We start from the raw sequence: 13471 nt of genomic DNA, 5'->3' as shown, positions 1-13471 counted from the left end.
ACAAGGTAAAAAAATGTGCGGGAGCTATCGTAAATGCACAGTGGTAATTAACAGCATCTTCCATGGTGCCATTTTGAACTTTGGCAAGATGCTGATCCTCCGCATGGCCTCTCATTTTAAACTGCAATTAGAACAATATCAAGAAAATGATCCTTAAAGCAAAGTAGAATATAATTAGCTTTTCAGATAGAAAGTCAAGTGTAGTTCCTGGAAGTTATAATTGCCCCGAATGCTAATTTAGGTAAGACTGACATGATCTCAGAGTTAAATATGTGGCTCAGATATCAGCATGGGATGAAGGCACACAAGTTTACAGGAAACTGGGGAGGCTTTTGGATGTGTTGATTTGAAATAAGGAGCCCTGACATTTTGGAACGGCACAAGCACAGGTTAGCTTCTGGGTAGATGAAAATGACAATAAACCATTCCTTACAGTTCATAAAATGCTCAGTAATATTAAACAAAACATATAGAAAGATAAACCCTGATTATAAATGCTTACAACAATAAACAACTAGAAACACCAAGGATAGTCCCAATAAGTCTAAATATTGCTTATTTCAAGGCTGGCATTACTTAAATTAAATGACTATAACCATTGTGCTAAACAGTCGTATATAGATTTGGCATTATTACAGTCGCATAACTGAATATGAATGTATTATACTGTAAATGGAAACACTTTATTAAGAAAAGATCAAAAAAAAGAGTACTGGAGTCAGTTCTGTAACATAGATTTTAAATAACAAAAGACATCCATGATTGGGAGAAAAGTAATATTTTAGAAAATATCTGGCCTAAACCATAAAGCTAAAGAGTTGAGACATGATATACAGAAGCAACAGTAAACAACTTTATGATAACATAAAAGTTTGGTAATTGGATATTTTAATTCTCAAAACATACAATGAGAAAAATGAAATAAATTATGCATGTTTAAGAACAGGAATTCATGTAAGTATTTAATCATTGATTTTATACATATTAACAAGAAAATTGATAGCCTTTCTTGAATTGACAAAGTAATGATCAACAGAAGTCATAATACTGACTTACTAAATAAATTTATCTTCAAAAAGGCAAACTATGAATGAAATAAAGAAACAAACAGTGATACAGTTCTAGATGTTTGGGAAAGCAGACTAGCAATGGGGTAGATTTAAAACCAAACTTCATTAAATTCAAGACATCTCCATATAATATCAAGCAGTAGGACAACTAATCCTCACACACAATTAGAATGAAACTAAATTTAAAATATGTAAAGTAATACTAATATTAATGGCAATTCTCATAAACACAACAGAAACCATTTTAAGTGAAAACAACAATGCTAGAAGGAAGCTAGAGACAAAACAGGGTAAATAGCACACTCAAGCCCTGAAAGGTTCTTCAGTAATCTAAAAGCAAGAAAACAGTCAAGAATAGGTGGCACTAATTAAAATCTAAAAATAATCCATCCATTTTAGAATCCAGTTTTCATCCAGTGTCAGGGGGAATTCAAAGCCAAACCTCTTATTATCTGATATTCATGGTGGCTCTAAAATCAGTACTGACCCCTACTCTCTCTTCTGTTTCTTTTTCCGGTTTCTTTGTGGTGGCGGCCTGCGCCACCACCACCTACTCAAAGCATCATGATGCTCCAACAATGATGGACTGAAAGCCAGAAGTCTACGTGACCATCATCATCAGGTCCTTCCATGAAAATATGATGATTTATGTCAGGTAGAATGCCCAGAGGGGACTGGGCGGTCTCTTGGTCTGGAACCCCTACAGATTTTATTTTTTTCTCCAGCTTTTGGAGTTTTTTTTGTTTTTTCTGTCCACCCTGGCCATCGGACCTTACTCTTATTCTATGTTAATTAATGTTGACTTATGTTTATCTTTTATTGTGTCTTCTATTTCTCTATTCATTTTGTAAAGCACTTTGAGCTACATTTTTTTGTATGAATATGTGCTATATAAATAAATGTTGATTGATTGATTGATTGATTGATTGATACAAGACTGGAGTCAGTGCTGCATGGGATGTGAGTTCATCAGAGCTTAGAATTGGCAGCTAAGATATTTGATAAGTTCCTGCTGTTTCTAAGAAAAGATAAAGATATTATAAAAATGCGACAACACATACATCACATTATACTGGAAACTGATCCCGCTGGTGATGTAAAAGTGTAGCACTAACCGCTGGGCCATCAAGGCGACCATATTAAAAACAACAATAGAAACAATGAAATCGTAAAAATATATATGAACTTTTCAGGAATGCCAGGATGTACAGAGAATATTTACCTCATAATAAATGAAGATTAAAAAAATTCTAAAATTAATAAAATAGAAAATGACTGCATAGCATAATATTCAGGCAACTGATTTAATAGTTGGAGCATTTTATACTTTGTTACTTACTTAATCTAAGTGTCAGTCATTTTTGTAATGAGTAGCAGACTACATTAAATATGTGCTTTTCAATGGTTCTTTACAATGTCATGTCATTAAAAATGGAGGCTTGTGGTAGCTCAATAGCTTTCACATACAGCAGAATTCAGCTGATATAAAAATGGCTCAAATTAATGTGTGCTAGTTGTGAAGGGTCTGTGAATAACTGCTGTTCTTTCTTTTCTTAAATATAACATTTTTTGAAAGCATACCCAGCAGAGCAGTACCAAATAATTATCAAAAGAAAAATAACTATAAGAAATGACCAATACTAGCATAAAATCACTATCACTACTACCCCAAGGAAAGGAGAAAAGTGACTAAAATAAGTTTACCATCTAGTCATTAATATTAGTTAAAACCCAGTACTTTATTAAAATTGTATAAATAACTAAGAAGTTTGAAAGGAACTGAATAATTGTTGGACAGGAGTACCAAAGTTGACAATCATCTAAAGGATTTTAATTCTAATCTAAAGATACATGTAAGCAAAAGCAGGTCTTCAAGCACGGATAAACTGTACCAATGAATAGTCTATTGTGTAATTTACCACTAAGTAACACTTTCGGCACAGCACAAACTATAAACCTGCCCATTCTTTGCTATTTGCAACACAATTATCCACTTTTTGCACCATAGAAGCTGTATGCTATGGCATAGTTCTTGTTACATGTCCAGTAGTTCTGATCTTCTTGCCCATCGATCAACTGCAGTTTCCATTCTAAACCCATGCTTTGTTAATATTACTAAGTTAAGGGAGCTGCACTTTTCTTGTGTGATTAATTAGTACAAACACCATTAACTGCAGGATGATAACGTAAGTTAATAATCTTCAATTAGTACTAGTTCAGTTAATTCAGACTTGTACAGTATATGCTTAAATGACTGCTTTACTCTTCCATTCATTTCCAGAGAAGTGACCTGTTTTTTACTTTTATAGTTAACTTGCCCACCTAGATTAGCAGAAGGTGGCTGCTACTGTATGATTTGCTTGCATGTATATGCCCTTTCCCTGGCATGATATTGGGGATCTGAGCAGCTGCTGGATGAGCAAGAAAGGAAAAAAAAATACATAATATTCAAGTTGGTATAACTGCTGTCAAATGCAGTGCAATCTGTTTGAGCTATCACAATGAAAACTGAACTGCCTCAACAAATTTCTTTGAATAACAAGTTTGGAAAATTTCAACAATATTGTTCTAAGAGAGGTAGGGGTGATTTATGCGGACAGACAGACATGAATAATGCAGTAGGTGCTTCTCACATTATATGCAAATGCACCTAAAGAGTCGAAAAGGCAAATAGAACACTTGGAGGAGGAAATGTTTATTTAAATCTTTTCTAAGAAGCTACCAATTACATATACTGTACATTTTTATTAACTTTTAAACATCACAAAAAAACTAAAGAAAGTATAGCTAGAAAAGAAAGAGAATAGGTAAATGTTGTACCACAGCATAAAAAAATGCTCCAACTGACCCTGGAAATTACTGGTCAATAACATTACTTGTAGCACAATAAAAATGACAGAAGAAACTGTAACAAACAAAAAGATGGAAAAGCAACTAGAAATCCTCTACAGGTGTGGTAAGCAGTCAGTGCAGTGTCAGACAAGTGTTGATTCATTTTATAGACGTGGATCTTGACAAATTAATACTGTTTGGATATGTGATGAAATAGTAATGAAAATATGTAGAAGATACACACATAGGAAATTAAAGAGCTTAAAAGTATGCCTTTACACAATAATAATAATAAAAAAAAAATCTTACAATTGATACCGGGCTCATCACATCATTGTCTTCTTTCCAAGTACAGCACTGATGAAAAAAGCTAACCGTCTGTTGGATTATATAATATGCTGTTTGTCATACACATCAAAAGAGAGTTTTCTTAAAATACTGTATGTAATTCACTTACTTGTAAGGCCCTTTCATGTAAATTATGTGCAAGTTTAACCTCCATAATACAAGGAGAATACAACAGTGCTAGACAAAGTCCAGAGAAAACCTAGCCATTTTATTCCAGTAAACAGAGATATGATGAAATTTTAAACTACAAAAGGAATAAGTTAGGGAGATGCTAGCTGTTTTTTAATGTAAATTCTTTAATAAGAACAGGTACACAATGGGAAAAGGGTAATTTGGATAAAAACATTAAAGAACATGGTACAGTGGACAGTAGATATGTCAAGGAATTTACTTTTTATTGCAATTGAAAGCAGCATCTTGTTGACTATTAATTTTAAATGTCCTAGAGGTTCAAAAATCACTTTCACTCATTGCCATTGAATATTTAAACAATATGTTAAATAATAACATAGCAATGTACACAACATTGTGTTTTTTAGCTTATTTAATCAGAATGGCCTAATCTATTATGACAGAGAAATTCATGCAAAAATGCAAAAGTGTTCCCAATCTTTCTTCCCACAAGTCTATTCAAATATATCTTAACTCTGACTATAATCCTAGATGGAAGCTAGTGTAATAATTTGATAACTGTAACAGTTAAATATTCTTGAAACAAATTAGCTTTTCACCATTCTGCAAGCAAGTTTCAAGTAAATTTCACAATACTTTAAGACGGAGTAGGAAGGATTTAGAAACTGTGGAAACTAAAGGTGGATTCAGCCATAGTAAAATTTGGGTCTTTTGAGACAATTTAAATATTTACTTGATTTTTCCAGAATTACTACACGCTAAAAGTGCTGGTATATTTTCTGAATTTAAAGAGAAATTATATTCTCTAATCTACTTTGTTAACTTACTAAAGCAGATAACTTGTGTTTAACAATAAATACAGATAATTGTTTTGTAGGTTTATTTCCTGAAGTCAAACTTAAAGTAAAAAATATACAATAAGGAAATAGTCATCAGAAGTATGTTTTTTTTTAACATTTTCAATAGTAGGAAGAAACACCATCTAAAAACAGTGCTTTATAGTGCAATCAAATTCTCTATAGAAGAGTAAGAAGTAAAAAAATAAATAAAGGCCTTAATACAATCGCTTCCTTCCATCTTTTGCGCTCTTGGCTTGACAACATCGATCATAATGTGAAAAAGGGCTATGGGAGGTTACTATTATAGTAATTTATGTGGTCAAAGCAAAGCTTCTGAACACTCAAGCCATTGAAAATTTGTGTAAGGTGAGAAATTGATGCACATTTAATATTTACACACAGAACACAACACTCCTTGCAATTAGATATTTTTTCGGCTAATGAGCGTTACATGCACAATGTACTTTATATTGCCAACATGTCTACATGATCAGTATCTGAGCATTTTAAACAAATGCTGAATGTCTACTTATCAACACTTCGATGAAAATATAGTAAAAACAAACAATCTTTTATCGTTCCTGATCTGCAATATACAGTTAACTTCTCATCACATCCAACAAAAGACATGGGGCCCTTGACTATTAGATTGTTGTTATATACAAAGTATAAGTAAGTCTGTTATCTGAGTTGATCTAAGAAAAGATGGGAATTAACAGGGGAAAAAAATCTTCATGCAAAATATACATGCTAAGTAAGAGAGTCTTCTTCCTTTTAATATTCAGACAAACTCCAAAATACATAGTGCATGTCAAAATACACACATAAACATAAATATTTGCATACACACAAAATAGCCCACCACCTTGTTCTGAAACAGTTGTGATAACCTCAACACACTACCAGAGCCTTCAAGAAAATTAAATTAATGTTGTCTTTGGAAGCACTTCATCTGTTAAGCTTAGAAAGACTTTATAAAAGCAGTGTTAAGCTCACAATGAGAAATGCACCCTTAATATATATATATATATATATATATATATATATATATAAACACTACCCAAGATAAACACAAAACTACTCTATTCCAGTGCAGTGGAGACAATTATTTTAATTGTGCATCATTCAGAGATCATTTGTACATACACCCACTTCATTGACTTTTCGAAGTCTATTTTTACTGTACATCACTGGCCAGTGTGTAATTTCTTTAGAGACTATAAATCTACTGCAGCCCGCAATCATGATTATAAGGTGTAAAAGACTCGCCGGCTTCTGGGTTGCAGCCAGCTGTCTGCATGGTCTGCCTGATACAGACAAACATTTAGCAGAAGTCTTTCTTGTTCTTCATTAGCAACAATGGACACATAAGGATGGCATCATAGCTTTTACAAAAAAATGAAAATAAACAAAATGCCTGAACTGCCTAAAAGAATTACGGCAGGCAAATTTTCAAAAAAGACAGACAATGCAGCTTCATAAATGACACATTGTGGTGTCTACCTTCAACTACCCCAAGAATGGATAAAGAGCTTTAAAAGGCTAATATAATTGAATATGGTGGATATCCCTAACTCAGAGAGACTGCAGACAATCTGGAGTGTATTGCCTCACATTCTGGCTGTTATTTTCCAAATAAAGTGATTTCTTTATTGGAAACTAATTCTACTCCATCCATATATTGAAACACTCTATTCCCCTCTTCAAGTATGCACCATGACTCAAGTAGAAATTACTCACTAGGTTTGCAATTGTCTACCACTTCAGTTTCTAACTCATTTAGCCAGGATGGGTCACATAATTTAACTACAAACATTAGTTCAAATCACAAAAAAACACTAAAAGTACACATTTGAATATTTTAAAAAATTAAGTGACTGAACTCTCCAATAGAGTGAGCCGCCATATAAAAATACGCACCTACTTTTTCTAAGTTCATTGTAAAAAAATGAAAATTCAAGAATGACAGTATGCATATACAATAACAGTAAAAATGTAAGAGATGCTTTACTTGCGTTTATGAAATGGGCAAACTATGAACTGAGCTATTATTTGCATTGTAGCTGCAAAAGAGTGTAAGTGCAAAGGGAAAACATTCATTATAAACTATTTCCTACACTGTAATAAGATTTTTTAACCCATTACATCAGAGCTTGGAGGCAACAATTTTTACAGTAAGTGGAATACGGTTAGAAAATTTAAGTACAAAGCACGCAGAATCCTAAGAAAAATAAACGTTAATGGAAGGGCTTCATTCTTTACAATTGCAGTTATCAAGGAACTGAGAAAGTCTCGCAATATGTAGTGTCGTCAGTCAAGGGTAAGACAAGTCAAGATGAAATGGTGGGGTGCCAACTAGGCAACACCATTTACTCCAAAACAGTAAATTTGCTCAAAATTAACAAGGACACAGTGGAGCGACAATAAAACAAAAGCAAAATGTGGCCTTAGGCTGTAGTTTAATGGCTCTAGAGAATGAACAGGCTTCAGGGTCGGAGATCCGTAGCATGTGTGGCTCACTCCTGAGAGAGATGCCTCCTTTAGGGAATGCCCTGGTTATATAGCTCATCAACCAGAAGGGACTGAGTCAGTCGCCCTCAGTGAACATCTTCTCGGAGCTGTGGGTACAAAAAGAAACATAAGAGTCAGCGACTCTGCCCCCTGGTCTCCCATGGTGGTAAGTGTTTACCTCTGAAAATCGAAGAAGGTGCCTCTGACACATGTGTGACAGTAACTGCACATTCCTTTGACCTTATTAATTACTAATTGCATACAAATCAATATTTAAGATACTATCATGCTTGTTTTTTTTGTTAGTTTTTCGTAGCAGAAAAGAATGCTAAATAATACTGGAAATTAACAGCTGCCACATGTAGAAGCATAGTTTGTTTCCTGGGGACCATTGTAAAGAGTACATGAGGAATGAGTTGCATTCTACACACAGTCTAACATCTCTTCACATCTACCTTCAGCCAAGGACACTTTGACCCTGAAGAGCAGCAATGTCACCCAAGCCTCATCTCTTCCAGTCCATCTAGCATTTAACTGTGTGATACCAGCTCTCCAACATAAGTTGTGCTCAGCACCATTAGATTGGCACCTCAAACCTTCCAGATGATTTGTCTGAACTACTTTTCAGGTCATACACTTTATAAAGCTGTAGTGCAAGTAGTTTTATTTATTTAAACTTATAAAAAATTGAAACAACTTAAAAACATAATTAATTCAAACATATCATCTGAACACAAACCAGTTTAACTTAATTTGTTAAAGAAAAATTGGAGTAAAACTTAAATAACCTTGTTATAAGTTGCATGCCATCATTACCATAAATAATTGTGATTAAGCAGACCAAACACTTTGACAACTACTACTATTTCTTTACATCTCTAAGTGCCTGTCCAAAAATACTGGCAGTATGCCAGTTAGGTGAGATTAGCTAAATAAAGAATAAATGTTTACAATGAAAAGCTAATTTATATAAATTTGCTGCCAACCTGAAATTAAAAACTCAAATGCAAAATAGAAGCTGAAGAAATGTACAACTATGTAGCATTTATAATGAGAATTCTAAAATTTCAAAAAAGCAGAACATTTGCTAAAATATTTCATCCACTTCTATGGAAATATGTACATAACACTTTAAGCAATATGAAAGATTACAATGCAATGTTCAAGTCATTATTTAAAAAAATTATGAAAAAATATCCTTAAGAAAACACAACAGTAAACCATGAATTGTTAATATATTTCATGAAGCACCAAATAAGGATAACAAATGGTTGTCTTTTTACACACTCAAATATAAACACCTTTACTTCTGGACATGCTTAAACCAAATTAAGTGAGAATAATTTTGGCAATGAAAATACTTTAAGTGATTCTACTCAAATCTGTCTACAGTTGAGCTAAGAGACGCTAATAAATAAAAACAAATTGGTTATTTCCCATCATGTTTTACTTTTAAACAGCAGATATGAACCATTCTGTTTCAATGCACAACATTACACTGTGTCTGTCATTTAAACAACCCTCGGAGCACAGATAAGATCAACAGAAGAACAAAAAAAAAAACACCTCAAGACCTAATGCTTGAAGTTGAATAAATATTTTGTACTCCTTAATGCTTCTTAGGATGACATTCTTTGGTGCCAGCCAGCTGGCTCCTTAATTTACTGATGATCCAAGTCTGCAAACTCCTCCCTCAATGGCGAGAGACTGCCCAGCAACTGCTCCAGGAGGAAGTCTTGAAATGTGAGTCTGTAGAAAAACACAACGATTGAAGACTTAGATTTAGGGAAGAGTGAGCAGGCAAACATAGAGCAGAAAAAATATCCAAAGCTACCTAATGCTTCCAGCTAGCCAACAGCTCCTGGTTCCACTGGGCAACAAAATGCAATACACAGAGTTCAGAGGTTGTATGACAACTTTGAACTTTGTCACACTCCTCAGCCATAAGCCAGCAAGAAAAATGGGAACAAATGAACACATGGTTGAAATGAAATTACATATGCAAGTCCAAGTCAATAATAGAAACAACTACACACTTTGCAACTTAATTATTGTCTTGTGATTTAAACATTAATTAAAAAATGGACTTACGCATTCCATTACACTATCTACTTAACTGACTCTGTCTTTCTACATTCTGCAATTACTCAGTTACTGTCAATTTACTTAGATACACATTTGCCTTTCTGTATTTTATTTTCTGAGCTGACAAGAGGTCATTTTACAAGATTTACAGGACCAAATTTTCCAGTTATATATTTTAGCCTGTTATTCAGTATAATAATCTGGGGCACTCTTTCGACATTTTGTGGTGAATCTATTTCCATTTAGCAGAGGACACTATTTAAGTAATTTTCACTACTGAGGAACATATCTCCCACCTGCATCACTGGTAGAAAGACAGGACTGAGAACAGGAGATAATTTCTCTGCTAAAAAGAAACTGGCTAAGGGGTCTTAATCAAGTAGTGCCAAAATGCAGGATGAAAAACCATAATGAAAAACAGATAAAAAGTGTGTGGTGACTTAAACAGCAACAATGTAACAAACAGACCTGGAAGAGGTCAAAGCTAAATTTAAAAAAGAATGGAATATTTTCATTAAATCCAACATAAATAATAAATTAATTTGGGACATTAAGTATACTTAAGTAGGTATATATTAAGCAGTGTTACATGGTATATCAGTATTGGAAAAGTACAGAAAAAACTAATTTTAAATCAGTATGGTACCAGCACTTTTGGATATTTGGTACCTAAAGTAAACATCAGTTTTCCTCTTAATAGCCCTCTTCCCTCATCATCCACTATTGCATTGGCGGAAAAACAATCACTTCACTGACTTCATGAAACAAGACTACACAGTCTGAGGTGATCTAAACTTCATGGGGAAACTCTTATTAATTTTCATAAGGAAACCCCCTCCACATTGTTTCGACAGATCAGGACTTTACAGGGAACAATCACTATTTATTATTTAAAGTGATCAGGACTTCATAGCTATCAAGAGGTAAGCGGTCTGCAGTGCAGCACTATGCACAGGGAAGCAAGGGCTTTTGGAGTTATCCATTATTTGCTTTTGAACCATTTTTAGTATCGATGATGAGGTCAAAAAGCTGGTATCAATACAGAAGATAACATTTCAGTATCAATCCAACATTAACACACACAAACACTTGCAAGAGTCGTTTACTGAAGCATGAACAGAAAAAGAGTTCAGAGAAGACAAGATAAGTAGTCAAAGCACCATTCCAGACAGGAATTAAAGATTTTTATGCGAAAAGCAGCTTGAGTACTGTGACTTCATCAGGAACCATTCAACATTATGTTTTGAAAAAGTTGTATCAATGATTATCTTTTATAAAACTCCACTTACATGGATCATAAAAAAGACTTTTACAATAACAATAAAAAAAGAGATAAAGCTCAAAAAAAATTCATTATTGGACAGGGTCTAAGTAGATGCTAGTTGAAGTGGTCTTAAGGTGGCAGAGATGTAGACTGTGGGGCAAACAGAAACCATAATCACTTTTCCCCAAATACTGGCTGAAAGTGTGGATTTTTTCCCTTTTGGTCTTTTCCAATGGAGACAAGGCTCTGCCAGGAATATGAACAGCCAGATGACGAGCTTTGTTTTTGTAAACCTTGAGTGCAGATGTTTAATAAAAATTATTAAAACAATTCTAAAATATGACAAAACATCTAAAGCAATAGTAATTAAGCACATGTATTTTCTAGAACTGGTAAAATAAATGTGAGTACTAGCAGACAATAAAGAAATTCTACAATTTTTAAGAAATAACTTAAAAATATGTGCCAGCAGGACTAATTCTTTGAACAGATCTCACCAGTCTGCAAACTGGCAAGTAGTCAGCTCACAATTATGTTGTGAAATCCGATAACTCTTCAAACACAGCAGGCATTTGTAAAAGTGAAAAAGGAATCCTTGTTATGTTTAAGAAGTTTCAAAATGACAAACTATGCTATGAAGTTTGAGCCCAAAAACACAATATAGACAAAAGAATTTTGATACTTCTGTTTGCAGCTTTATCAGACCAATTTTAAATCACATGGAGTAAAATAGAAAAACATCTTTCTGACTGTTTCACAGTTCATTAAATGCAAACCAGAAAATAGATTCAATCACGCAAACAAAAGAAAATAAAACTCAAAATATGCATCAGCATGTGTCACCTGCATAATTCATGATTATAATTAGCATATAAAACGCTGTGCTATTATCATTTCTTCATATCTTATTCTTTGAGTCTGAAGTAAGATATATTCTGCCCATTGGACCAATCTGTGCTTGGCAACGTATTTCACTCAGATCAAAATGTATAAAATTAGATGTTAACCTGACACTGGGAGCAGGGGTTAAGGTAAGTCTTACACTGAAAAATACACATCTCAACAATCTTCAGCATGGTCTCCTGAAGCTTTGATTAACTTATTTTATTGTTGGTAAAAACCAAAGGAAATACAAACAGCACAAAGAACATACATTGAAAGGTTCTGTTTACTGATTGATAAAAGGAGAAGAGGAGCAGAGGCAATTACATAGAATAACACCTTATAGTGGTTTGTCCTTTATTAAATTCCTAACATCTGTGATCTCAAGGAGGTTGATGTTGACTGGTGATTGTGAACTGTCCTAAAGTTCTCAAGAGTGATTGGCAGCACACTATAGAGCAGATTCTCAGCTTTTGTCCATTGCTGTCATGATTTTAGTTCCTGTTGACCATGATCAGAAAAAGCATGTTTAGAAAATGAACTGAAATGCAGAGTTTTTGGAGAATACAGTTGGCATCTGTGTTTACTGTACATAGTTAAGAATGCCAGTGTGGTGCTGAGTTACTTTGCAAATGTGTGTTTTTTTTCTTAGTCATGGCTACAATTTCTTGGGGTGGGTCACTGGAGAGTCAGCAGGAATCTGTCATGAAGGAAATACAGGATTGCTGCAGGGCAGGATACAATCAGACTTCCACAATTACAATGTTGATCAACTTTTGGCATTGGTTTCACACAAAAATTACACACTATCTCTGAGTACACTCTGATTTCAAATCTTTCTAACATGCAGCTGCAAATTAAGAAAATAATTCTAGTTTAAAAGGCATCCATGACTTTATTTTTCTTAAAGTCCTTAACTTAAGATCCTCTGAGAAGGTGTCCTTACTAACACGTCCATAGAATTAATTCACTTATTCACTTCCATGAGGCAGCAACATATACCTGTTTTAGTATGTTGTGCTTTGATCCTCAATGCCACCTTCAAAAAATCTACATCTCATTGTCTGTAACTAAGGAATATTACCCTTTTTTGTTAAATCGTCTTTAGATAGATACTGAAGTAAAATATGCAAACTAAAATATTCTTATAAAAATATACTACTATGAATAGTAGGAAAATGTACTCAAAGGCGATAGATAGATTAGATAGATAGATACTTTATTAATCCCAAAGGGAAATTCACATAATCCAGCAGCAGCATTCTGATTAAAAAATATATTAAAGAGTGATAAAAATGCAGGTATAACAGACAATAACTTTGTATAATGTTAACGTTTACCCCCCGGGTGGAATTGAAGAGTCGCATAGTGTGGGGGAGGAATGCTCTCCTCAGTCTGTCAGTGGAGCAGGATGGTGACAGCAGTCTGTCGCTGAAGCTGCTCCTCTGTCTGGAGATGATCCTGTTTAGTGGATGCAGTGGATTCTCCATGATTGACAGGAGCCTGCT

The 13471-nt window shown here is 34.0% G+C and overlaps 1 protein-coding gene across 5 annotated transcripts in view; it reads right to left on the bottom strand.

Annotated features, from left to right (window-relative positions):
• Nucleotides 1–3079: 3079 nt before the first annotated feature.
• tasp1 (taspase, threonine aspartase, 1) overlaps nt 3080–13471 on the bottom strand; it is a 158997-nt gene continuing 148605 nt past the window's right edge. For 2 of the 5 annotated variants that reach the window (XM_039738087.1, XM_039738088.1), the window contains exon 14: nt 3080–9481. In XM_039738087.1, coding sequence (XP_039594021.1) covers nt 9389–9481 — 93 coding nt within the window. In that variant the 3' untranslated portion in view covers nt 3080–9388. The remainder of the gene's footprint in view (nt 9482–13471) is intronic. The other 3 variants (XR_005630844.1, XR_005630845.1, XR_005630846.1) reach the window with 3 other exon arrangements.

The sequence above is a fragment of the Polypterus senegalus genome, chromosome 16, assembly GCF_016835505.1.
Source record: "Polypterus senegalus isolate Bchr_013 chromosome 16, ASM1683550v1, whole genome shotgun sequence".
In the NCBI taxonomy this organism is placed as follows: Eukaryota; Metazoa; Chordata; class Cladistia; order Polypteriformes; family Polypteridae; genus Polypterus; species Polypterus senegalus.
This window is presented reverse-complemented; position numbering and strand designations above follow the sequence as displayed.